Source organism: Synchiropus splendidus, chromosome 10 (assembly GCF_027744825.2).
Source record: "Synchiropus splendidus isolate RoL2022-P1 chromosome 10, RoL_Sspl_1.0, whole genome shotgun sequence".
Taxonomy (NCBI): Eukaryota; Metazoa; Chordata; class Actinopteri; order Syngnathiformes; family Callionymidae; genus Synchiropus; species Synchiropus splendidus.
In genome coordinates, this window is record NC_071343.1 from 14,626,805 (window position 1) to 14,651,074 (window position 24,270).

Genomic DNA, 24,270 nt, shown 5'->3' on the forward strand with positions numbered 1-24,270 from the left:
CAGCCGCTTTTTGATATAAATAATTGAGACTCCTGTATGCATCACATGCAAGTAGGTCACTTAAAATAAAAAAGGGACATTTATTTCAATTTTGAAGCATGATGCCGGTTGTTCTTCGACAAGCACGCTGACATCCAGAGTGATGATAGCCGAGGTGACTCTGAAGAGAAAAGTGAGAGAGCTCTCCACTTTCTCATTTCCGACCACCATTGGAAATCATTTCAGCTACCTACAGCCACAAGAGCTGTATCGCAGTTGCCTGTAATTGGGAAATCACAGCCAGTTCTCCAGAATGATCCCCCAATACACAAAGGTAATTTTGCTATGTCTGAACACCAGCGTCTCCAAGCCTCTGAAATTGGCACCTGTTTCTCACATCACGACCAGTGGAGGGAAATGTCATTCATTATCATTGTGTTGCAGATAAACACATTTTGCGAGCTTCAGCAGTGAAAGAATGGAATTTAACAAAGTAAAAAGATGGAAAATGATAATTTATTGTTTGATCCATAATGAAACAGAGAACCATTTGCGTTGGAAAATTTAAGATTTCAGTCAGTCAGCCTGTCAAATGATGACATTCCTGAGCAAATGGATGTACAAAAATACAAAAATGGCTCGTCTGAATAATTATTGTATTATTGTAATTGATTGTATATTATACTGTATAGACTTTATGGATTTCTGGTTGTAATTAATTATTATAATCAAATGTTGTATCCTAATTATTTTAAGTTTTAACATTTCAACTATTAGAAAAGAAAGTTAGTTACTTAAAATGCACTTATATTAGACATGCGTTTTTTCTATGTATTTATTTTTGTTAAAATTCTATTTTTAAATACAAATATTTGCAAACAGAACATAAATGCAGTATTAAATCAACGTTCAATAAATGTGATTAGATAAGATTAGATTATCTTTACCATAAAAATGAGATTTAAAAAAATCCAGTGGCCTCATTTCACTAAAACAATATATAAATATGTATTTAAATAATTGTGCATTATTCCTTGTCGATATTTCCGGTGGATAAAGAATCGTAGAGATGTAATATTCAGACAAAAAATATAGATTTTATCTGAACATTACCGCCTCTGTGTGACGTAGCTACGCTCATTGCGCTGTAGACCGTCTAGAGCCAATCAGCTCTCTCGTTGTTGTGATGTGACTTAGCATTTCCGAGGTTCTTATCCGCGGGTCATCATGGTGAGTCCAGTCATTTATAATAACTATGTATTAACCTCGTATACATACTTGCATTTACCAGTAACTTTGTCTGCTGGGGTTTGCAACTACAATGTCCACGAAAAGGTTGTGTCTTGAGCCGTGTGCTCACAGAGTGCGCTCTACATTGCACCGGTTAGCATGACTCGGTAGCGCATGGCTAGGTTAGCACACCGTATCGCAATGGCTTCAATATGTTGTGGTGTCGCACGATATACTTAATGTTTACTTATTCTCACGCTAGTAACCAGTTACTTTGATACATTACATTCTACATGGAGCAATTGGTGTACGCTGATATTGCTAACTGAGCTAGATTACTCAATGAATGCTAACTTTAGCAAGTTGATACCGGTCTGTAGTTTTTGTTCTACGAGGTTCTGGTTATAAACTGATCAACGCTTCGTTTCTGTCCATCACAGTCATTTGAGTTATTGTTACTTTGAATTACGTTCCAGCATTGGCGTCACTGCCTCCTGCAGGGATTAAAAGTCCATTCAACTTCTAGTCCCTGTACACATCGACTTTAAAATGATGAGGAATAGCGTACGCGTAATAATTTACCGATTTGTTCCTTAATATTTAGCAACAGTCAGTGTTCTAGCATCTTGCTCAAACCTCGACTTTGCTGTTCTTTTAGGCTCTGTAGCACTTCCCAAACGTGCTGTTTGGTAAACCAGGAGTGCAGAAACGTGTGTTTTAACGTAAAACTACTAAGCCATTTATCGATTCATTACTGAGTGTGACACCTTTCCGTTAAGATGTCTACAATGTAAATGTTTGTCTGAAAGAGTTTTAGGATGACTAGGGAAAAAAAACTTTTTTAAAAGGAATACTATAGAATCAATACAACATAATTATGTTCATTTGCATTCATATAGGTACTGGTGATCCACATCTTATCTTTATAGATTTACAATTTTCATCCTCGCTGGGGCATGATAGATTATTTGGATCATATACTTATGTCCACGCTTCTAAATAATGATGTCTTCAGAATAACGGAGTCTGCTCCTTTTGATTAATGTGTTGTCTTTTTCTGTTTGTCATAAAGAAAGACATTCAAAAGGGCAAAAATGTCCTGTACTATATTTTTATGTGGGTGATACTATTTGTCACATTCAACATTGAGATGAAGCGTCAGCATGTCATGATTAAGTGATTCATATTTAAGTAAAAAAAATTTTAAGAATGACACCACTGGCCCTCACAAATTAACCATTGGTGTTTCTTATTCATGACAGTCTTCATCGGAGGCTAATAATGGCCCAAGTCAAGCACCTCCTTACCAAGGTGTTCCACCCTCAGGAATGCCTCCCCCCTTTGTAAGTCGGTGACGGAAATATTGCAACCAATAGTTTAATTTTTTTATTTTTAATCATTGACAAACCATTTCAGATGAGCAATTAATTTAAACTTAATTCCCTCAAAATGTGAGAATCAGTTTCTTCATAATGTAAAATGTTTCTTTAATTTCTTAGATGGGACCACCAGGTATACCACCTCACTTTCCTCCCATGGGAATTCCTCCGGGGTTAGGGCAGCGACCGCCAACCATGACCCCAATGCCGCCGGGTATACTTCCTCCTGGGATGATGCCACCAATAGCACAGGTTAGTGTTTTCAAATCTTAATGGACGGTTAAAAAAACAACTTCGTTTTGTAAATGATGGAATGGATGGATGGAATTTTTCCATGAATGTAAAATTGAATTTGGCATGATGATGATAAAGGAATGTCCCATCTGTGCTTTCTCCATTCAATTACATAGAATTTTCTGAGGTAATTGTTTACACGTTTTCACCGAGTATAATTCCAGCTACTTAAAGTAATGCTGCACATTTTATTGTGTTAGATTCTGCTCAATTTGCACAATAATTTATGCTGGACCCTAAATTCGTCAATTTCAAATTTACAATGATGACTTCTATCAATTCAGAAATCACAAACTTGTGTGCCAAATGTTTTACTATACACACATTTTAGCTTAGACGTCTGCTACATCTTCTCAAAAGGATAGTTTTTTTGAGCTTGAGCAAAGCTTATGGGTGCATTGTCAGCAAACTTAGGGACATCATGGTGTGTCAACATAAAGAATGTAGTTTCTAACAAAGTTGCTACATGGACAGAATTTGATATGTCCTAATTGGAGTGACTGGATATTGTAAAGAAATGAAAATGAATAGCATTAATCTTGAACAGCAAAAGCTGTTTATGTTTATGTGTGCAAATTTATGTTGTGTATTCACATTTGACTCCATTCCACTAGCTACTTTAAGTGTCATTTATGAAACAAAAACAAATTAACCTGTTCACAATGTCTGCATTTCGTTGTCATGTTGTTATTCATTTTTAAAAATCAAGTAGTTATAGAAAAAAAACACATACTTTCTTTGAATTGTTAGGGAGTTACATACTCTCCTGTGCAAAATGGCATTGAGTAGGTTCCTATTAAATGTTGTTGCTCAGAAGCCCTGCTGAATTATAGCACTTCTGTCAATGTCCCACAGATGTGGTCTCACACCAGGATAAATAAAAACAGCAGCCTCAGTCGCACTTGCTCACATTGTTTCAAAACCTTCTACACAGATGCCAACACCCTGTCTCATGCTGCGTCTCCACACGTATGCTTCCACTGGCTGATATAGAAATGCCAGATGAATATTTCATGATGCTTCCTTTCTTAGATGCCAAGCATGATTCCACCTATGCTCCCAGCGATGATGCTGCCCCCTCGTCTGCCAGCTGCGACTGTACAACCAACAGGGCCGGTAACTCTTCTCACTCCTTATTCTCTGTTTCACACTTCCACTGCAACCTGTGAACACACCAAGAGAAGCCACCCGGCTGCCAAGTAACACTTCTGCTGCATATGAGCTGCTTCTCTGAGAGATGTGCCCCGTTTTTCACTGATTAAAAGCACACAGGTCAAATGTGCAAAGTAAAGCTGATCACCACGGAAATCCAACCTTTGAGAACGCTGTGTATCGTCACACACAGTATTCCTGTACTGCGTTGTGTGATCCCAATTACCAGCCTTTGATGTCATTTATGTTCTCCATTTTCAGATCAAAGTCATTATCGCTTCAATATTCAATTGCCTCAAGGGATTATGCCGAATCCATTTAATCATTTAATATGTTTAAATCATTTTGCTGTTTCAAGATAATTAAGAATTTCAATTTTCTTCAAGGCACACGCAGCTAAATGCTTAAGCCATTTTGTTCCATGTCTGTTGTAAATAATACTGAGTCCTTTTCTTTTTCCATTCCAAAGCCTGGTGTTGAAACCTCAGGTAAAAAAAATATTTTTTCTCATATCATGTTAAATCATTAAAAAATGTTCCTCAATGTCTAAATCTTGTTTTCATCCCACACAGCCACTGTATCTGCACCTGGAACAACCGTAAGTGAATCCGGAATAGGAAACAGTCCTCTGATAGGTCTTGTCGTTATGTATTATGTCATAATAGCCTGTCAATATTAATCTTTCTCCATCTCTCTTTGCAGAGTACCACAAATGGATCTCCACAGGAAGAAGCACCGAAGAAGGCAAGTGGGCGTATTTTCAACAGTTGCTAATGGTCGTGATAATGATATTGATCTGTCCAATTTCCAGGCACATGCCAGTCCAACTTGGCAGACATTGATGGTCCCTTGTGTGTGAATTCCAATAATGTTTTCTGCTATCCTAGTTTCATTTGTCAATGTTGCAGAATTCACATTTGTCTAGTGACAAAGGAAAATAACAAGGGTCATTAGTTATGTTGAAACGGGTTCTACACATCTGGACCGCAAATGCTGTTTTCCATCAAGTACTATAAATGACTCTGCTTCTGTTGCCATTTCATTTATAACTGACAGCGGTTTTGCAAGTTTGCCGTAGGAGGACCTTTGGACTATTAGTAAATGTTGGTCAGTAATAGTGCTGACATATATTGAATTCTTGAATTCCCATATCGTGTCCATTTTGAATATGTTTCTGTAGTTAAAAAGCACATGTTGCTTTGCATAAAGCTATGAATTACAAGAACTGTAATAGTTATACTACTGCAGTTATATATTTCACTACTGTCAAACACAAAACAATGAGTCATCGAACAGGAATTTGTTGTAATACAGCTCATTGTACATGAACATTTAGCCAGTGCTGTGCCTGTATTCCTGACTTTTGTGTCTCCCTGCAGTTTTTTTCTCAGTTTATGATATGTAGACTGGCTAGTATTATTCATTTTAATGGTGAGAGGGTTTAATTGTGCATGTGCTTTTTTATCACCTCAGAAATCCCTGTGGACTGAACACAAGTCGCTGGATGGAAAGACTTATTATTACAATACAGAGACCAAACAATCCACCTGGGAGAAGCCAGACGATCTCAAGTCTCCTGCTGAAGTAAAAACTGCTTCAATATTCTTTGCAATTTATACTAGTTAGTAACATATAATCATATGAGGTTTGGTGTGTTCACTGTTCAAACCTGCATGCTGCAGTTTCAGCCTATAGTATAGTGTTGTTGATAAGGCAAGGAATTAAATGTAGATTAGTTGTAAAAGGCAAACAAGATGTAAACAAGTGTATGCTTTCTTCTCTGCTTCAGCAAATGCTGTCCAAATGCCCATGGAAAGAGTACAAGTCTGACACTGGGAAGCCGTATTATTACAACTCTCAAACCAAGGAATCCAGGTGGACCAAACCCAAGGAACTGGAAGATCTAGAAGGTAACAAAGAAACCTATTTTTTTCAATGGAGGAAGCATATTTGTCTCGGCGAATGACAATGATAGTGTTTTTTTGCTCCCACTGAAGCTCTGATTCTTGTTGCTGGAGGATCATGGCTGTTTCACTTTATCTGCAGGGGTCTTTGAAATGAAAACAAGTAACTTAATGACTCTGTTCTTCTGTTTCAGCAATGATCAAAGCAGAGGAAAATGGGTGAGAGCTGTTTTCATGCATCTTTATCAGAATTAAATGCTCTTGTTAAAAATATCTACTGCAGTTCATTATTAAACAATTGTGTTTTTCAAAACCCTGTTTTCAAATACATGTATATTGTAAATGTTGAAGTAATTTTATGATCTCAATTGCAGTACATCAGAGCCAACAGCTTCCGTCGCTGCCGCAGCTCCTGCTTCGCAGACAGATGCTGCAGGTCCTATAGCAACAGTAATGGAGTCAGAGACAGCAACAGCAACTTCAGTCTCGGAGGAAGTCCTTCCCCAGGTGGCTGTGCAGCACACAGCTGAGGTCAAGACCGCAGATCCCCCAATAGCCTCCTCAGAGAGTACAGTCGCCGCTGAGACCACAGCAAGGTAAACATTTATGTCTGAGAAAGGAGCCTTCTCTGGTCATTAAACATCTATTATGTTCCTCAGAACGCCATGCTTGAGATTAATACTAGGCGTTTTCACTCGGTTGTTTTAATTGTAAAAACCTCCCAAGAAAAAATCTCAAATATTTAGGTTTGCTGTAATTTCCCTCAAATTTATTTATTATACCTGAAAATAAAAAAAAAATACATTAAATCTGATCATTCTTTCTCTGCAGAAGAAAATAAACTGTTAATTTAAGAAAATTGATGAGTAAAAATGATCTTTGTTGAACTTTGTTGTTTGGCACGAAGCAGACTCAATGTAGCCTTCCTATATCATTTTGACTCTGTGCTGCATGTGCAGTGTCGAAGCAGCAAAAGAAGAACGACCCGAACCACTGAAGAAGGTTTACAAGTGGAACACAAAAGAAGAAGCAAAGCAGGCTTTCAAAGAGCTACTGAAGGAGAAGGTGAGTGTGATTGTGGATTGTGCAGTCAGATGGGTTTAGCATGTCGCACCACCGCGGAGAAGAGATGCTGCATCTTTATATCACCTCTTTCAATGCAATCTAAGCACAGACTTTGGAGGCTGTTCAGCTTCTCCTAAGTGGTGGAATTATGCATCAGTGAGCGCGTCCATTTGTGAGTGGTAGCTTGTTGAAAAACAATGAATCGAGGAACAAGTTTCCATTTCTGCTGTGTGAAAAGCTGCTTGAACTGTGCAACTTTGTTTCGTGGCCTATTTGCCTATCCAGATAACAAGCTGAACGTAAGATGCTTTATTTATTTTTTGATCAGAGTGTTGCCATTTAATTGTATCTATCAGCCTCAATCTCCGCACACCTCCTCATGAAACCTGCGTGAGCCCCAGCGCAACAGTTCATCTCCTTCCCTCCTGTTGCTGGGGATGTGAAAGGTGACGAGTAGCCCAGCGCCGCCCTCCTTGAAGGCTGCTATATTTAGACTCATTTTAATTTTGTCCACCAACCTCTCCTTTGAGGTTGCTTTACTTTTTTTTTTTTCGAAAAGATCTTAATGGCGCTGTCTTCATGATTAGTTTTATTGGATCAACGGCACAGAGCTGGCTGGGATTAAGACAGTGAGCGAAAGTGACACGCTTCAGTGAGCCGGAACAACTGTGACAGCCGACAAGACTGGGGCACGTGGCGGAGTGGCTTCATTATGAATGAAGGAGTCGCTCGCTGATGGAGACAAGTGGCAGAAAGGGCACTTACATAAGTCCACCGTGGCATTTGTTTGGATTATTACCATTGTACGCCTCTCAGGCCTCCATTAGTTACAAGGCAACGTGTCATGGCACCAAAGCAACATCTGGAACTGCTCAAAACTTCAAATCAATGAAGCTGTGTTTTGTTGAGGTCATCTTATTGCTGCAGTGCACCTGTGCTGCTTGCTGTAATTTTGTTTGTTTTTTTATTGACAGGGAGTGTCTTCGAACTCTTCTTGGGAACAAGCTATGAAAATGATCATTAATGATCCCCGCTACAGGTAGTGACTACTCTTGTACTCTTTAATGTGAGCAAAGCAGCTGGTATCAACTGAACTCTCCTTCTCCTGACAAGTGCTCTTCCTAAGCTGAGTGAAAAGAAGCAGGCGTTCAATGCCTACAAAGTCCAGACTGAGAAGGAAGAAAAAGAGGAGGCCAGAATAAAATACAAGGAGTCCAAGGAAACCTTCCAGAGGTTCTTGGAGAATCACGAGAAGATGACATCTACCACCAGATACAAGTAAGCCCCTCTTTCATTCAATGTTTCCCCTGGCATGGATCTGTGTTTCCCTGAACTGTCAATACAGTTATGCAGATGGTTCAGTCAAGGGTCAGTGACTGGGTCCACTTCCTGCTCACGCAGTGAGTGGGGGCATGTTTCAGTCTGCAGTATAAAAGTAGAACTCTCAAAATGTAGTTTGGACTTAGAAGAATTGTGCTTTGTATGACAGTAGTCTGGCGTGGCTTCTGGGTGCAAGTCATGGATGTGGACACACCGACTTAGGGTTTTGAAAATGTGCCCCTGTCTGAGGTCGGCTGGAAGTGTGTTGTCTGATGGTTGTCACTTTTGGGTCATTGACTGTTCAGCCGTCTTGATTCTGTAGAAAAATGTATTTTAAATATTTCATATGGCAAAAGTAAGCCAACTCCCGTAATATACTTGGTCCAGTTCTATCTGTACGGCCAATAACAATTTAAAAAATGCTGTACGGATGTTAACAGATGCTGATGTTTCTCCCATAAAAATGTGATGAAACACTTATGTCCGATCGACTTGAAAGTGCTTGTAGAAACGGTGAGAAGGCTTCACTCAGTTAATATCTTGGTTTTCACTCCTAATATGCCTGATCTCAAGTCACCAACTCGTATAGTAAGTCATGAGCATGGGCTACTCTGAAGCTGCAGATGTTGAACATTTCATGTTTGACTTAATCCACCCCTTCTTCCTCTTGTGTCACTGCTCTTTGACTGACTAAATAAGGGCTATCTGTGGTAAATCTGGCGCCACCTGTTGTATAAGTGTAGCCATCAGGTTCAAAGGTGAAATTTGAAGTGTCGGTGTGTAGAAATGTTTCATGGGAGGGAGCACATCCTCTGCTATGAGATCTGTGAACATGATTGTTCAATAAACCGTCAAGTAAACAAGCAAAGGGGTGTGTTGTTTAAGTAAGATGAAACCCATCCATAAGGATTTCCCTCCCTGCAGTCGTGATCTCTCCTGCTCCGTTTATGATGGAGTGGAAGTGTGACACTGTGCAGTGAGAAGGGCTCACTGGGGTGCGCTGCTTCTGCTGTATTATTGAGTCACAGTAAATGGCTCTGAGATTAGACTTGGTGTTTGAGGCCAACAAGTGTGAGGTGGCAGCTCTGATGAAGGATTCATGAGTTTGCAATTATCCCTGGACAGATGTTCTTCTGAAACTGGGCTGTGGAAGTAGCTCACGCTGTTGAAGCGATTGTGGTCAGTGAAATGCTGCCACCATGTGGGACGTCGGGGCAAAGTCAAACGTGCCGTTTCACCATTTGTGTTTGTTTACAATCCAGGAAAGCGGAGCAGATGTTTTGTGATCAGGAGGTCTGGAGCTGTGTTCCTGAGAGGGACCGGCTGGAGATCTATGAAGACGTTCTGTTCTACCTGGCCAAGAAAGAAAAGGTGAGATTGGCCGGTGCTGAGTGAAGGTCAGTGAAGTGAAACTGGCCTTCATTGTTTGTTTCAGGAGCAAGCCAAGCAGCTGAGGAAGAGAAACTGGGAGGCCCTGAAGAACATCCTGGACAACATGGCCAACGTCACCTACCGCACCACCTGGTCTGAGGCGCAGCAGTACCTGCTGGACAATCCCACCTTCGCAGAGGACGAGGAACTGCAGAGTAAGAGAAGCATTCCTGCTGGTGCTCGCGGTGTTTAGCCACAGTCACCTGAGTGTGGCCTCACTTCCCCGCAGATATGGACAAGGAGGACGCTCTGATCTGTTTTGAGGAGCACATTCGTGCTTTAGAGAAGGAGGAGGAGGAGGAGAAGCAGAGGACTCTTCTGAGGGAGAGACGGCGACAGCGCAAGAACAGGGAGTCCTTCCAGGTGAGCGAATCGAGAGAAATCCACCGACTGGTTCTTATTCTGACTTCCACCAAAATATCCTCACCACCAACACCAACACTGGCATGGATTCACCTGTCAGGACTCAGGAATGGGGAGTCATTCAGATTGAAAATGAATTAATCTCATGCTATAGTTGCTACAGTTGGACATGTGTGTGTGCGTGTGACACATCTGTCCCTCTTCTTCTTAGAAATTTCTGGATGAGCTCCACGACCACGGCCAGCTGCACTCCATGTCTGCCTGGATGGAGATGTACCCGACCTTGAGCTCGGACATCCGTTTCGCCAACATGCTGGGGCAGCCGGGTACGACCTGTGAGCAGACTGCATCACATGACCACTGAAGTAGAGGGACTGGCTGTTGCTTCTTTGCAGCCGCTGTCATGTAGTTGTGTTAGTGGTGTGTTGCTGGTGCCACAATATCATCGAATCCTCAAACTCTGTGTGTGTGTTGTTGGGCTGCGCAGGCTCCACCCCCCTGGACCTGTTTAAGTTCTACGTGGAAGACCTGAAGGCGCGTTATCACGACGAGAAGAGGATCATCAAGGATATCCTGAAGGTGAGGGCGTTTCCACGGCGACGACTATCATCCCGCTGCTGTCGGGAGGCACACTCCCCGCCTCATCTATTATTCATCTGTGTGACACCTGAACCTGTGACGGAGCAGGACAAAAGCTTCTTCGTGGAGGTGAACACCAGCTTCGACGACTTCGGCTCCATCATCAGCTCGGACAAGAGAGCCATCACGCTGGACGCCGGCAACATCAAGCTGGCCTTCAACAGCGTGAGTGCGCTGGGATTCATGGTGGTGGTGGTGATGATGATGATGATGATCCTGAAGCTTTCTTCGTCGGTGTCCTACAGTTACTGGAGAAGGCGGAGGCCAGAGAGCGGGAGCGCGAGAAGGAGGAGGCCAGGAAGATGAAGAGGAAGGAGGCGGCTTTCAAGAACATGCTGAAGCAGGCGACGCCGCCGCTGGAGCCTGACGCCACCTGGGAGGAGGTGAGCGGAGCACCACCACTGGATCTTTACCTTCATGAAGCTGGTTGACTGAGGAGTTTGTCGAACTCCTCTCTAGCACTTGAAGGTCTCAGAAGCTTCAGCCATTTTAGTGGCTGTCGACTGTCACATGTGTGTCATTTATGTTTGAAAGCTGTGAGAAGCTGCAGTACGTTCTTCAGCCTTGGACCAATGATGCCGAGTTCACATGAATGTTAGCGATGATAGTGATTCAGACGTTTGCTTGTGACAGCGCCATTAAGATTGACTGACTCCAGCTGTGATCCCATGACAGAAGAGCCATTGTTGGAGCATCTTTCTGTTTTTCCAAAGATGATGATGTCAGCAATATATGTATTTTTTTTTTTTACCTGAGCTTTGCTCCATCACGTACAGGTCAGAGAGAGGTTCTCCAAAGAGGCTGCGTTCGAAGACGTCACGTTGGACTCGGAGAGGAAGCGCATATTTAAGGAGTTCATTCACGTGTTAGAGGTGCGTTTTGGGTTGGGAGGCGCCCTGCGCTCCGTCAGCTGGTCCTCACCGTGTGCTCTCCTCGCAGCACGAGTGTCAGCATCACCACTCAAAGACCAAGAAACACTCCAAGAAGTCCAAGAAACACCACAGGAAGCGATCCCGCTCCCGATCGGTGAGTCGGCAGGCAAGTCTGGGTTTCCCTGGGGGTCAGAGAGTCACTGTCACACTGTGTCAGGGCTCCGAGTCTGAGGAGGAGGAGTATCACAAGAAGAAGAAGCGCTCGCAGTCCAAGTCCCCGTCCGAGCGCTCCTCCAGTGGTGAATCAGGTGAGTGTCTGCTTCAGCCACGTCTGCCGCCGTCACTGACCCGCGTCCCCACCGCAGAGAGGAGCTACAAGAAATCCAAGAAGCACAAGAAGAAGGCCAAGAAGAGGCGTCACAAGTCGGTGAGTAACCATGACACAGCAGCCGAAGCCCTCGCTGACTGCTCTTGACCTCAGCGTGACCTCCACGTCCAGGCTTCGCCGGATACTGATGGCGAGAAAAAGGGCCGCGAGGGGAAACGTGAAAAGGAGGCGGAGAAAGAGCGAGACGGCGAGAAGTCTCGGGGCAAGTCCCACTCTGAGTCCAAACAGAAGTCTCCGAAAAAGAAGGCGGCCAAAGAGGAAGTAGGTTGCTCTGTCATTACCGGCTGAACGGACGTCACTTTGCTGCAGTTAGTAGTGAATTCATGAGCGATGTGGCGTCACACCAAAGCTACATGATCCTGTGTCCGCAGGGCGGCTGGGACACGTCGGGCAGCGAGCTGAGCGAAGGCGAGCTTGAGAAAAGGCGGAGAACTTTGCTGGAGCAGCTGGACGCGCCGTAACCACCGCGCCTGAGTCTACCACGTCGTACATGCTCGCCCCTCCGGTCGCAGCTGAATTGATGTGGAGCTTCATGTGCCCTTATTTTTACTTCAACGTACGTCTAGTTTGGATTTAGCTGTTGGTTTTTATATGCCAGTGAAACCATATCGAATTGTCACAGAAGGAAGGTTGTCGGTGCTTCTGGAACTGCTGATGCTTTCTTGCACCGTTATGAATCCATTTTACTTTGTTCAACTGTCGATTAAAATGTAATAAATACGTTTTTTCTGTACAGTGTCTGATGCTCTTAGTTAAGATATAGATGCTGCCAAACAGGTGGAGCTGGGGTTTATCTGCAAGGAGTTGATCCATCAAGTCATTATCCCCATACAAAACTAAAATCTGCGATGATATGGTGTTTATAATGCATGTCTTTATTTGCCATCGTGGTTTTTACATCAAGAGCCCAAAATAGACAACTCGCATCATCATGTCAGTCTGGTCAACATGCCTTCAGTGAGTTATTGATCCTGTTTGGTCTCACTAAACTGCGCAACAAGTAAAACCAGATGCCTTTGTTCGTGCACTTTTTCAATATTTATCATAAACAATTTGTGGATAAATGACTGGATTGGTCGGTTAGTGAGCTGAATAGCTCAAGTTAAATTCCACGTAACACCTCTAACTTATGAGTAATGTTCGTCCAGTTAGTTGCAGTGCGTTTCTTGTGTAAATCACTGTCATTACACTGTAATTGGAGCACGCTTTGGCTGCGGCCAGGGTGAGTCTGCAGACACAGTCGTCGGCCACAACAGTCCGGTCACAGACGGTGAGGTGAAGCTCTGGCAGGTGGAGCTGTACCAGTTTCTCTGGGTCCTGCTCACACTGAGCGAAGTTTCACTGAAGACAAACCAGCCAGTTCTGTGGTCCATGTAAATAGTTTATTTAGTCATATTTGTTGACAGCCTCTGCTCCCCTAATTCTTTTTTAAAAAAATGTTATTTTTCTGATAAAGCACAAACTGCCTAATATTTCTGACAAAAGTACAAAAAGAGAAACATGTGCCAGTAATGTCCAGTCACAGAGATGACAGATGGTAACACCAGCTTCCGTGGTATAAATCGAGATCACACCAGATTCAACTGCTTTGAGTGGCTACTGCAGAGTGGACTTCCACCAGCTCTCAACACCAATTCACCTCTCGAGACTCCAAAACTCATTTTCCGCTGCGTTTGGTTTAATTTAACATACAAAACAAAAAAAAAAAACTATAAGTTAAAATAACATTCAAGTTGTAACGCACAAGGCAGTGAAAACTTTGTTTGAACAATATTTACAATATTAACCATCTGGTCTTGTGGACGTTGCTTAAAAAAAAAAAATCCAGACTTAGTAGCAAAATATCTGTACACTTTTTTTATGTACTTTTTCTCCGTTAATCATTTTTGTCTCCAGAAAAATGAAGTGGTTAAATACTATACATTAAAATTACAATGAATAGATGCAGTGGTTAATGGTTTGCCGAGATAAAGAGTCCAGTTTCATGTTCAGTATCTTCTCGTGGATTTCTTGGTTCCCCATTGCAAAAGTGATCAGTCCGAATATCACCAAGACTTGACTGAAGCGTTTCAGCTCCTGTAACATCTCTGGCTGGCAGTGAAGGCCACGTGTTTCTTCTCGCAGGGACCTCCACCATGTTGGTCCTGAACTGTTGGCTCAAACTGGAGATGTTTCCTGTGGAGCTCACGGCTGCGAGGAATGAATCGAGTACGCGGAATGTGAGCAGAGAAGCGGAATGGAATGTGTCCTTCTTTCTAAAAGGATTTTTAAAAACATCATAGAAAAATAAGGAAAGATCAGAGCGGGAAGTTCAGGCACTTGTCATGTCTAGGGTTCTAGGTCAACCTTCCGCACACGGACCCTCCGTGTCTCTTCTCATGTTATATATATATATTATATATATATGCATATGTATGTACAGAGATCTACGTGGCTGCTACTCTCGCTCATCCTTCACGCTCCACCTTCTCTCTCCTTCTGCTTCCACCTCTCACACATGCTCTGCTCCCGTCTCATATCACTACTTCATTGCTGTTCAGGGGTCGTAAGTTCTGGTCGTCGAAGCGTCTCCGGACGCTGCGCCGCACGGCGTCGGCGCGTCTGTAGGGCTGGTTCCTCAGATCTGCAAGAGAGGGAGCCGTCAGTGGTCGGGTGGTGGCGGAGGTGGTGGTGCTGAGGAGGAGTGCAGAAGCGCTGGCAGCCCGTCTCTCAAAGCAGCACGAGTGTGACGGACGAACTAACTGCAGCGTTACGCCGCTAGGGGTCGCCGCCTACTGGCTTCTTATCGTCATGGCATGCTAGTAAAGCACTGTTGAAGCTCTTACGACAGCAGCTGCGCCCAAACCTCCAGGGTCAGAGCCTCATGAAGGGAAGCTGAGCAGAAGCGAATTCAAAAAGGGAAAGAAAGCGACTGGATTTTTAAAATTTTCCATGAGCTATGAAGCGAGGGGCGCCACCTAGTGACGGGGAGATGAGGTGTCATGAGACAGTGGATGAAACTGTCCTAATCTTCCGGTGTAAGTAACAAATGTGTCCTACCGGCCGCAGAGTGATGACGTCACATCCGGCATATACGATTTTTTTTTTTTTTATGTTTTAATGAGCCAGAGGAAATTGAAATAAAGGATTTCAGGGCGACTTCTACCACATGCATAGCATTTATTTCCACAAAATGCTATGTTTGCCATCGACTTATTTGCGAAGTTTATGTCCGTTCTTCTCCGCAGTCTGCGAAACAACGCGTCGTGATTGGCTGACTTGTATGGAGCTTTGTTTTTATTTTATATCACACAAAAGTCAACAGACTCCACAGCAGATAATTATGTTCGTCTGAATGTATTTTCAGTTGTTTAGTCATAAAAACAACAGCCCGTATGTGTCAGCCAATCACGACGCATCTTTCGGCTAACACAGAACTGGTCGGACCAATTTGGCAGGGCTGAAACCTCCTTCATAGATAAATGAATACAAATGTATCTGGACGTGTATAAGTTCCTACTGGGAAGACTATTGTGATTTCTTGCGCAACATCAAAGATATATATATATATATATATATATATATATATATATATATATATATATATGTCGTATATGCCGGATGTGACGTCATCACTCCGTGGCAGGTAGGACACATTTGGTACCTATACCGGGGCAGGCGACAGCACCCTCGGGTGGCCTCTGAAAATCTTGAGACCTCAGCCACTCCCCACTAGCGTCGTCGCCACCTTCTTTTTGAACCCGCCCACGTGTCCCGGAAGCACTTTGATAACAAATTCAAAGTGTGCACGATGAAAGACGGGTAGCGAATGAACGAAGACCGTAACAGTCTCGTGTGTTGTGAGGAGTTTTCTCTTGCGAAATGACGCAGAAACCCTGCACGTCTCCTCGTGAAGACGACCTGAGCACTTCCTGAGGCCAGTCTTCAGAGTCCCGGCCCCACAAGAGGTGACTAGAGAAGCGGCAGCAGAGGCAGGAGGACAGGCAGCTCCAGGAGCGGAGCAGAGGGAGGTAACAAAGAGATGCTTGCCAGGTCTGGGACACTTCCACCACTACAGCCGTGCTACTGGACGACTTCCTTACCCTCGAGTGGACATTGGGAAATTTAGTAATATTACTCTTCTTTAGTGCTGGATGAAGAGGAGACAAAAGGAAGGTCATGGTCAATGAGAGAGGAGGAGGAGGCCTGGCTTCATGTGGCGCGGCTTCTACTGGGGCAGAGCGCAGCAAGCTGCAGGGCAAAGCTTCCTGGAGCTACACTCGAGCTGCTTTGCAAAAACACGGCTACCAGCGCCACAGGAAAAGCCCCAATTCTACCAGGAGTCAAATGTACATTTCAGGTTGTTCACAGCAAAACAGCATGCGGACAGGAAAACCGATCCCGGGTTAGTGACAAGCTGCAAGGCATCCAGACGTTATCATGCAGCTTCAGCTCAAACACACTCGCAGGTTAGCTGAAGGTTTGGAAGGAAGTGGGATTGTTAGTCACTCCATCGCTGCTACAGGGCAGTTGCTCTCTGTTCATTCCAACAAGCGATGCTTTCAGAGGTTAACGCTTCATGCAGGTGAAACAAAGCCACACGTGCACACCTGTTTGTATTGCTATCCTTGTGGGGACATGAGGTTTCTCATTGCCAGAACCCTTTCCCCAGCCTCTCCCCCTAAAACTAACCATCCAATAACTGAACCAAACTTAAACCTTATTGTAATGACCCAGTCTTCATCCTCAAATCGAGGTTTGGACATGTAGGGACCGGAAAAAGGTCCCCACGAAGGCATGAGGTCCCCACAAGGATAGTGCTTTGTCAACAATTGGTATACAAGTACACACACACACACACACGTCTTCATGCACAGGACAGACCATCAGTGAGTCACACATCTAGTATGAAAAACGTGAGCCTTCATGTTCATGCAGGTGTTTTCAGGAGTCAAAGGTAAAAAACAAAAAGAAGAAACTTGGCTTTCCAGCGACCTTTGAGCAGAGAGACAGTTCTACAAGCTTAGTAATGGTACTCCTCATTGAGCGCGGACTCGCAGAAGAACCGAGAGCCGCGCTTGGCGGTGCGGGCGGTAAAGGGCACCGTCTTCAGCACTGCACCGAGAACGACAGGGACAACAGCCAGGACAAGACAACACACAATTTAAGAAGTGAAAAATAAAAAGCAGCAGACTCCTAGAGAGGGTTGAGCTCGGGTTAGCACCAAGCAAATACTACATAACAACAGCATGAGGGGCCGGGGGCCAGCGCCGGGGCAGGGGCTTCCACTTTTGACTTTTCCACTTTGTATTCATTTGTATATGTTTCTTATAATATTGAGCATTATATGGTGGATTTTATGTGAAGTAAAATATTTTGTTTTTTCTTTCTTTCTTTGATATATTTACATCATGTTGTATAGTAAAGATTTATATACCTTATAGGAAACAGCAGCAAAGTGACACCCGTTCATTCAAAACATTCATTTATTTACAGTTTTGTTTTATATCTACCCACTTATTGTATTTCCATCATTGCTTTCTCTGTTTTTTTCTCATCAAATTTGTGCTTTTTTATTTGGGATTTTCAGCAGTAACAATGTAAATAAGAAGCAACTTAATCACAGCTTTATTGTAGTTCAGTTTTAAGCGAGGCCTTTAAGCCCGACACACCAGCCTTATGGTGTTCAGTGGAAGCTTTACTGCCTAAACAAAAGTGGAATCTGGAATTCTGACGTGTTCCTTATAACACGCAGCCCATCATCAGACCAGCAGAGGGCTCGCCAGGTCTTCTCACCCACGGTTGTGATCGGTTAGTTCACGTGTGGACAGCAGGGGGCGCTCCCCCGGCCTCTTGTTATAGAGCATGGACAGAGCAGATAAGCAATAACCATCAACACACACTCCAGCAGACTAGCGGCTGCATCTGGTTAGCTGCTGCGCCTTAAACCGTCCGGCTTCATCAGAAGCCGACTGAGGTTAGTTCAGAACCTGTCGCAGCTCGGAGGGCGCTTCATGCGCAGCACCCTGGAGGCCGTATGTGTGTGTAGGTACAGTGTTGTGTGTTCACACCAGGTGCTGTTTACCTGTGATGATGTCCTCGATGGCGCCGTCCTTGCCTTCGTAGACGTGTCGACTGTCCTTCACCTGCTTCCTCCGCAGCTCCTGGATCAGCTCTTGCTGCTGCCGCTTGTTCTTGTGAGATGGAGACTACACACACACACACGCGCACACACACACACACACGCAGACCCTGTTATAAAAACAGCTCCAGAGTCAACCCGAGTGGCTGCAGCTCAGAAGCAGGAGCATCCTGTTTAACCCTGAGACCTTTGGTTGACAGAGGAAGTGAAACTCACCCTCTCTTCTTCCTCCATCAAGGCCTCTTGCTCCAGAAGTTTCTCCATCAACATCTGCTCTTGTCTCTTCCTCTGCTCATTGTCTTCCTCTGCTTGCTGTGAAAGTAAAAAAAAAAAACACTCCTTAAAAGGTTCCGAAGATTTTGCTTCACCAGCTGTGGATCAGAATGAAGTCTATTTTCCTGTGTGCCACCACGGCCTCTCACCCTGTAGGCCTTCACGAAGCGCACAAACACAGGGAAGAAGACGGACGGCGGCGTGGTTTTGGCGTTTTCCCCAAAGAACTTGACCGCCTCGTCGAAAGCATCCTGAAGGGTCAGAGAATGGGAGTTAGCGCCGCACCACCAGCCCCACATGGCCACCTCCCGAGGCCTCCACTGACCTGTGCGATCTTGGCGTCGTCCTGCAGCTTCTTCAGCTTGTTCTCGTTGTGCGTGATGAAGTCCTTGAGCATGGTGTTGTGGCCGTGCATGCTGTACTCCCGCCGGGTCAGGTCCATGCCTCTCTGCAGCTCCTTCACGTCCAGCAGCACGTTCTCCAGGGACACTGGACACCAACAATAGGGTGAGTTCCTCTGACTTCTTGCCTCACTGATCCACGTAGCACCAGCAAGTCTCACCTGCTGCAGCTTTTTCCACATAGTGAAGCTCATTGTAGAAGAGAGAGACTTGCGAGTATTTCTCCTTCACCACGTTGGCGATGTAGTGCAACAGTGTGATCTTGCGGTCGGTTGACTTTGTGTCAAGGAGCTGGAAGGAACGACGCAGTGACGTCAGGGATTCGAACCTTCTCTCATGGTCCTTCAGTAAGGAACTTACCAAGTCCAAACTCTGCAGCTTGAAGCCGTACACGGCTCCTCTCTTGCTGCTGTTCATGTAGTTTCCAAGAGCCAAAATAATCTGGGGGAGAAGACAGAGTCAGACGAAGGATTGATGAGAGACGGCGATGTTTTGTTTACCTCTAGAATTTTCTTCAGCTTCTGAGACGACTTGATGGACACGGAGGCGGCGATGACTGCGTGCAGTTGCTGTGGGGACATGAAAGGGAGGTGACATTCCTGCTCCTGAACCCACCAGGTCACGGGTTCCTACCGGTGTGAGCATCTGAACGCTCTCGCAGAAGTTGCCGATGAAGGCCATGATTGTCATCTTCTGCATGACCCGCTCGATTTTACTGAACTGCATCATGAAGCGGTCCTCGTCCGTCAGACTCTCCACCGGCTTGCGCTCCTTCTCGAACTGCCGCAGGACTTTCACCTCGTTCTCCGTGGGCTGGAAGCGCATCAGACACTCCACGAAGTCCACGGGCAGCGTGCGCAGGTCGAATCTAGAACACGCGGAGCAGTTACTGAGCAAAGCGGTCTTTGTGTTTAAAGTAAGTTCGTTTTTACTCCAGTAGAGGGCGACAGTGGCACATGAAGGTTTTCATCAAACTGAAATGACTTACAGCTGGATGGCCCTGCAGATCTCCTCCGGAGTCTTGCCCACTTTCCTCAGCGTGATGGCCAAGTTCTTGGCGCGGTTGGAGTCCAGCAGCGTCACCTTGTTGGGTCCCTTCTGGATGGACTTCTGCTTACTCATGGTGAGCTCGATGGACGGACCCTGAGCTTTGGTCTTGAACATCTCCTCGAACTCGTCCACGTTCAGGTCCTGGGTGCAGACGGGAGTGGGTGAGGGATCAGCTCAGCCTGGTTGGTTCTGCCGTCTCCTACCTCCAGTATCCGCTCGTCATCAATCTCATTAAAGACGGTTCCGTTAATCTGGTTGGGCTTCAGGGCGACCCAGTTGAAGACGGGCATGCGGAACTTGGTCTTGATCGGCTTCTTGATCTTAACAGCTGTAGTGGAGAAGGAGAGGTTAACGCACAGAGCCTCAGGCAGCTGAACACACACACACATGCCAACACAACAAGCAGGAGAGGAGGCACACGCAGGTGAATGTCTGAGCTCAACACTGAGACACTACTGGCAGAGACATATTCCTGTCTGATTCCTTCCTCACTCCACCATGATGTTTGAGTCCACACCAGCACTGAACCTCCACCAACATCTTTTCCTATCTCTTTTCCTATTCCGCCTCAGAGCGAAAACCAAAACTGCGTCAAAAACATTTGTACTGGAGCTTCATCAGACAGATGGAGGAATTGACACCAGTCTTCATGCCATGAAAGTGACACACGCGGACAAATGAGTGAGGGAACATTCGGGAGAAAACAGGGGAAAGGCAGATGCACAAAACCTGAAAAGCAGAACCTACAGAAAAGTTTGATGGGTCCGTCTGGGAGGCAGGAAAAGAAAGAAATGAAAGTTATTAAGAAAAAAGTCAGAATCTTCATGGAAAGACCAAAGCATTTATCTCATTGAAGAACTCATCAAGGATTTAAGAACCAAGCTGATGCTATAGAAACATTGACCTCAGGGACACCTCAGGCCCTCCAGTCTGGTTCATCAGTTGCTGTTGTCTGCGAGCTTTTAAAACTTTCGCTGGTTCATTTCAAAATGGAGGGTCCTTACCTGCCAGCCCAGAGTTCATGATGACAGTGGGGGTGCCACAGCCCGGTAATGGGGGGGCTGCAGGAGGAGGAGGAGGAGGCATGGGGGCCAACATTTCTGAAGCTGGTCCAGGAGGAGGTGGGGGTGGAGGCGGGGGTGGCGGCGGTGGAGGGGGAGGAGGCGCCACCACTGCAGGAGGGATGGTCAACGGACCGTTGGGCACTGTGGAGAGAGGGAGAGGTGAGGTCAAACAGGGGTTCTGTCAGGTGACCCTTTATCACAAGATGATGTGACCGGATATATAGGTAATGTGCATCCACCCACATGTGCCGTTGACTGGCAGTAGAGGAGATAACGCCGGAGCCCCCACGACTCCACCCACATGGTTACTGCCGACAGGTCCAGTCACAACCCCCGGCAGGAACTCGGTGGCGGACGGAGGCGCGGGCAGGATGGAGATGTCGCCGTCTCCTTTTTTGTGGATCTTGATGGTCCCCTGCCTCTCCAGCTCGTGGATCTTTTTCTCCAGGTTGCACTGGCGCTGGATGGCCTCGTCCTTCTCCTTCAACATCTGCCGGAGCGTGTGGACCTGCGAGCTGGTGTCTTTGAACATTTCCTGAGGGACAGAGAGCAGACCCCACACTTATTGAACTTCACAGAACTAGCAGCACTTTTGCAGACCGGCAATCGTCTGATGTCAAATGGCGCAAAATGCTAGTGAATAAGAGGTCTGACCCTGATGGAGTCCAGGTCTTTGTTTCTCTGCATCAGCTGCTTCTCCAGCTCCACTATCTTGGACATGGCTTCGTTTTCAGTGTCCTGCAGCTTCTCCGTCATCTAGAGAGAAGACCATAGACGCCAGTCGGTGAGAAGAAGTGACAAAATAGAAAGTGATATTTTAAGTGCCTTCTGACGTTGGGGAACACTTAAAAAACAGGAAGAATATTGGGTGGAAAAGTGAGGTTTATTAGTCACTGTACACTGAGGATGAAAATATCTTTGATTTCAAATTGGAGCCAAATTGGAGTCTCATGCCTGTGTTTGTCATCCATTTTAGCCACAGTTTTGTGAAACTACAGGGATAAAAGGTCTCACGTGTGACATGTTCTCCTCCAGCTCCTCCACTCGCTCCAGAGCTGCATTTTTGGTCTCCGCGTCCTCCAGCAGGGCACCCACATCGAACACATTGTCCAGGTAGGCCTGAATCTGAACCTGCAGCTTATCGCTCTCCGTGTGCTTCAACTTCTGCGACACACATTTGGAGACAGAGATGACATGTCAGAGGTCTGTCAGCTTTTTGCATGCTGGAGGTGTTGCTCCACTCAGAAGCTGACGGAGCATTTTCCCTCCCGCAGAACGGCGTCCGTACTCACATCCAGGTAGTCGTCCAGACCCAGTTTGGTGAAGTCAAACTGCAGGTGAACTCGGAAATTCATGTCCTCCACCGAGTGCACCACGATGTTGATGAACTGCATGCAGGCCACCTGGGGGAGCACACAGCAGTCATTCCTCTGAGACTGCCCATTTACAACACTGTGTTTGAATAAAACATTAAAAATATGTAAATGACGAGGGAAAGCTTGAGTCAGCATTAAGACTATTGTTAGAAAAAAAGGTGAAACACAGTACGAAACCTTTCCTCAGGCAACCAAAGTCATCACATCAACACTTGTTTTTTTTCTTTTCATCAGGTGACAGTAACCACCAACATTTAAATCCAATGCTTGGGAACTGTCGTACTCAAGTCACCAGAGTACACATAAAAGCAGTTTTAACAGACCAGAATACAATTTTCAACCTTTATCTCAACTGCTGCAGTGCACTGTGGGAGTACAGTGGGACTGTTGCCCATTGATGGTCTGTTAGCAATAGATCATGTGGTGCGGATCTTCAATTTGAGAGTAGCTACCAACAAGTCACTTACATAAGAAAATAAATGCATCTCAGACAACTCACTTGCTACTATGTTACAGGGTAAATAATCATCTGAACATAAATGTGAAATACCACTGTAGTACTGCACTAATATATCTGTACTAGTCTCTGCTTATCGTGATCACTCCTAGTTAAAAATAGGTGAGTCAGCCGAAATGTTCTTGAACCTAAAAGACAAATAAGATCCTTGTTTATGCACCAGCACCACAGCGTTTCCTCGATGAGCACGATGTCGAATGAGTGTCAACAGTTATGTAACTGTGTGGTTTTAACAGCACATTTTGGCCCAGAAGTCAGTTTGGCAGCTTCATCTTGTCCTGAAATCATGTGAGTTTTGAAGAGAAATACAACCGTTTCAACACATGACGGACACGGTCAAGACTTCTGGTCGGGAGTTTTCCTTCCTAAGTGCCGCCTCAGCTGATGGGACGGCTCATCTTGAAGATGAAAGCGAAACACCAGGGCGCTGAGGGGATTTCCTCACACACCACATCACTTGTCGTCCTGACATGCCATGAGCAAAGCACGACTGTCAACCATAGTGAGCAGATTACCAGCAAACAGACGTGTCATCGCCTGATGAATGAGCCACTTTAATGGCCTTGAGCATTAAATCTGGTAATTAAGACAGTGATCAAACCTGGTGGGTTGAAAAGGAGGAAGATTGAGATGGATTTTTGAGTCAGTCTGGAGGAAGAACACTTGAATCTGAGTTGAATGTGGCCTGGGGCCAGTGATCTGACAAGCTGATGCAATGGTTCCTGAATGTGGTCGAGCAATAGTGGAGCTGACATGAGCGCAGAAGTGAGCTCTCACCACGACAGGCCGCCCTCATCAATCACTCCGCCCTGCATCAAGTCAGACTTCTGATCATACTCCTTCCACTGAGTATCTCTAAAACATCTTTGCAGCACAATTAAGGCCGAATATCATGAAATATGCAGCTGTGTTTCACATCTGCGGTTCCCCCCGGTCTAATTGACGGTCATTAGATATCACTCCTAGAGTGTGTGTGTGTGTGTAAAGTACCATGAAGTCAATGTTGTTGTCCTCATTCTTGAAATACTCCATTAGCTTCTCAAACCGCTGCGACTCCACACAAACCTGAAAAACAAGGCAGAGCTTCCTTGGCTGAGGTCATGCAAAGGAGACGGGCGAAGACGACAAGTCACTGGCACGACGGCGGGTTGGAGGAACACAGCGCCGCGCGGTTCTGGACCTTAAACTTTAATGAGCCGTCAATGGGTCTCCGTGCACTGTACACCCTTGAGGCCATCACAACAAGTGCATTGTCTGATGAAGAAGGGAAAGTAAACAACCAAACTGGAGCCTAATTCCGCAGAGGAGAAATGTAATTACAATAATACGAGCGGTCATTTCTACTCTTGAATTTGGGGAAGAGCCGGGTGGTTCACAGGGGTCATGCAAAGGGCAGCGAGGGAGATGGAGCATGTTGAAGAATTGAAGAGGCAGAGGGGTTAGAAACAGGGG

The 24,270-nt window shown here is 45.2% G+C and overlaps 2 protein-coding genes across 16 annotated transcripts in view; one reads left to right on the forward strand and one right to left on the reverse strand.

Moving 5' to 3' along the window:
* Nucleotides 1–1,153: 1,153 nt before the first annotated feature.
* prpf40a (PRP40 pre-mRNA processing factor 40 homolog A) lies at nt 1,154–12,738 on the forward strand. 2 transcript variants are annotated; one of them, XM_053876522.1, is made up of 27 exons: nt 1,166–1,209; nt 2,472–2,552; nt 2,709–2,840; nt 3,915–3,998; nt 4,504–4,522; nt 4,607–4,632; nt 4,737–4,778; nt 5,508–5,618; nt 5,824–5,944; nt 6,133–6,157; nt 6,313–6,534; nt 6,898–7,003; nt 7,978–8,042; nt 8,117–8,281; nt 9,586–9,694; nt 9,759–9,909; nt 9,984–10,117; nt 10,329–10,443; nt 10,605–10,696; nt 10,805–10,921; nt 11,002–11,139; nt 11,533–11,628; nt 11,696–11,782; nt 11,846–11,936; nt 11,994–12,055; nt 12,128–12,277; nt 12,388–12,738. In XM_053876522.1, exons 1-27 carry the CDS (start codon nt 1,207–1,209, stop codon nt 12,475–12,477), a joined length of 2,634 nt encoding a protein of 877 aa, XP_053732497.1. In that variant the 5' UTR covers nt 1,166–1,206; the 3' UTR covers nt 12,478–12,738. The 2 variants fall into 2 exon arrangements, with proteins under 2 accessions (XP_053732498.1, XP_053732497.1); XM_053876523.1 differs by lacking the exon at nt 2,472–2,552 and having other exon boundaries at nt 1,154–1,209.
* A 621-nt stretch (nt 12,739–13,359) lies between these two features.
* fmnl2a (formin-like 2a) overlaps nt 13,360–24,270 on the reverse strand; it is a 39,861-nt gene continuing 28,950 nt past the window's right edge. For 4 of the 14 annotated variants that reach the window (XM_053876517.1, XM_053876515.1, XM_053876512.1 and 1 more), the window contains 18 exons: nt 23,809–23,883; nt 22,218–22,328; nt 21,940–22,089; nt 21,580–21,681; nt 21,169–21,460; nt 20,866–21,066; nt 20,609–20,629; nt 20,065–20,189; nt 19,800–20,002; nt 19,445–19,679; nt 19,312–19,380; nt 19,172–19,252; nt 18,973–19,102; nt 18,736–18,899; nt 18,560–18,661; nt 18,354–18,449; nt 18,081–18,204; nt 13,360–14,639 (listed from right to left, as the gene is read on the reverse strand). In XM_053876517.1, coding sequence (XP_053732492.1) covers nt 14,530–14,639; nt 18,081–18,204; nt 18,354–18,449; nt 18,560–18,661; nt 18,736–18,899; nt 18,973–19,102; nt 19,172–19,252; nt 19,312–19,380; nt 19,445–19,679; nt 19,800–20,002; nt 20,065–20,189; nt 20,609–20,629; nt 20,866–21,066; nt 21,169–21,460; nt 21,580–21,681; nt 21,940–22,089; nt 22,218–22,328; nt 23,809–23,883 — 2,391 coding nt within the window. In that variant the 3' untranslated portion in view covers nt 13,360–14,529. Of the gene's footprint in view, nt 14,640–16,045; nt 16,146–16,990; nt 17,111–18,080; nt 18,205–18,353; nt 18,450–18,559; nt 18,662–18,735; nt 18,900–18,972; nt 19,103–19,171; nt 19,253–19,311; nt 19,381–19,444; nt 19,680–19,799; nt 20,003–20,064; nt 20,190–20,608; nt 20,630–20,865; nt 21,067–21,168; nt 21,461–21,579; nt 21,682–21,939; nt 22,090–22,217; nt 22,329–23,808; nt 23,884–24,270 lie in introns of all 14 variants that reach the window. The other 10 variants (XM_053876521.1, XM_053876508.1, XM_053876518.1 and 7 more) reach the window with 6 other exon arrangements.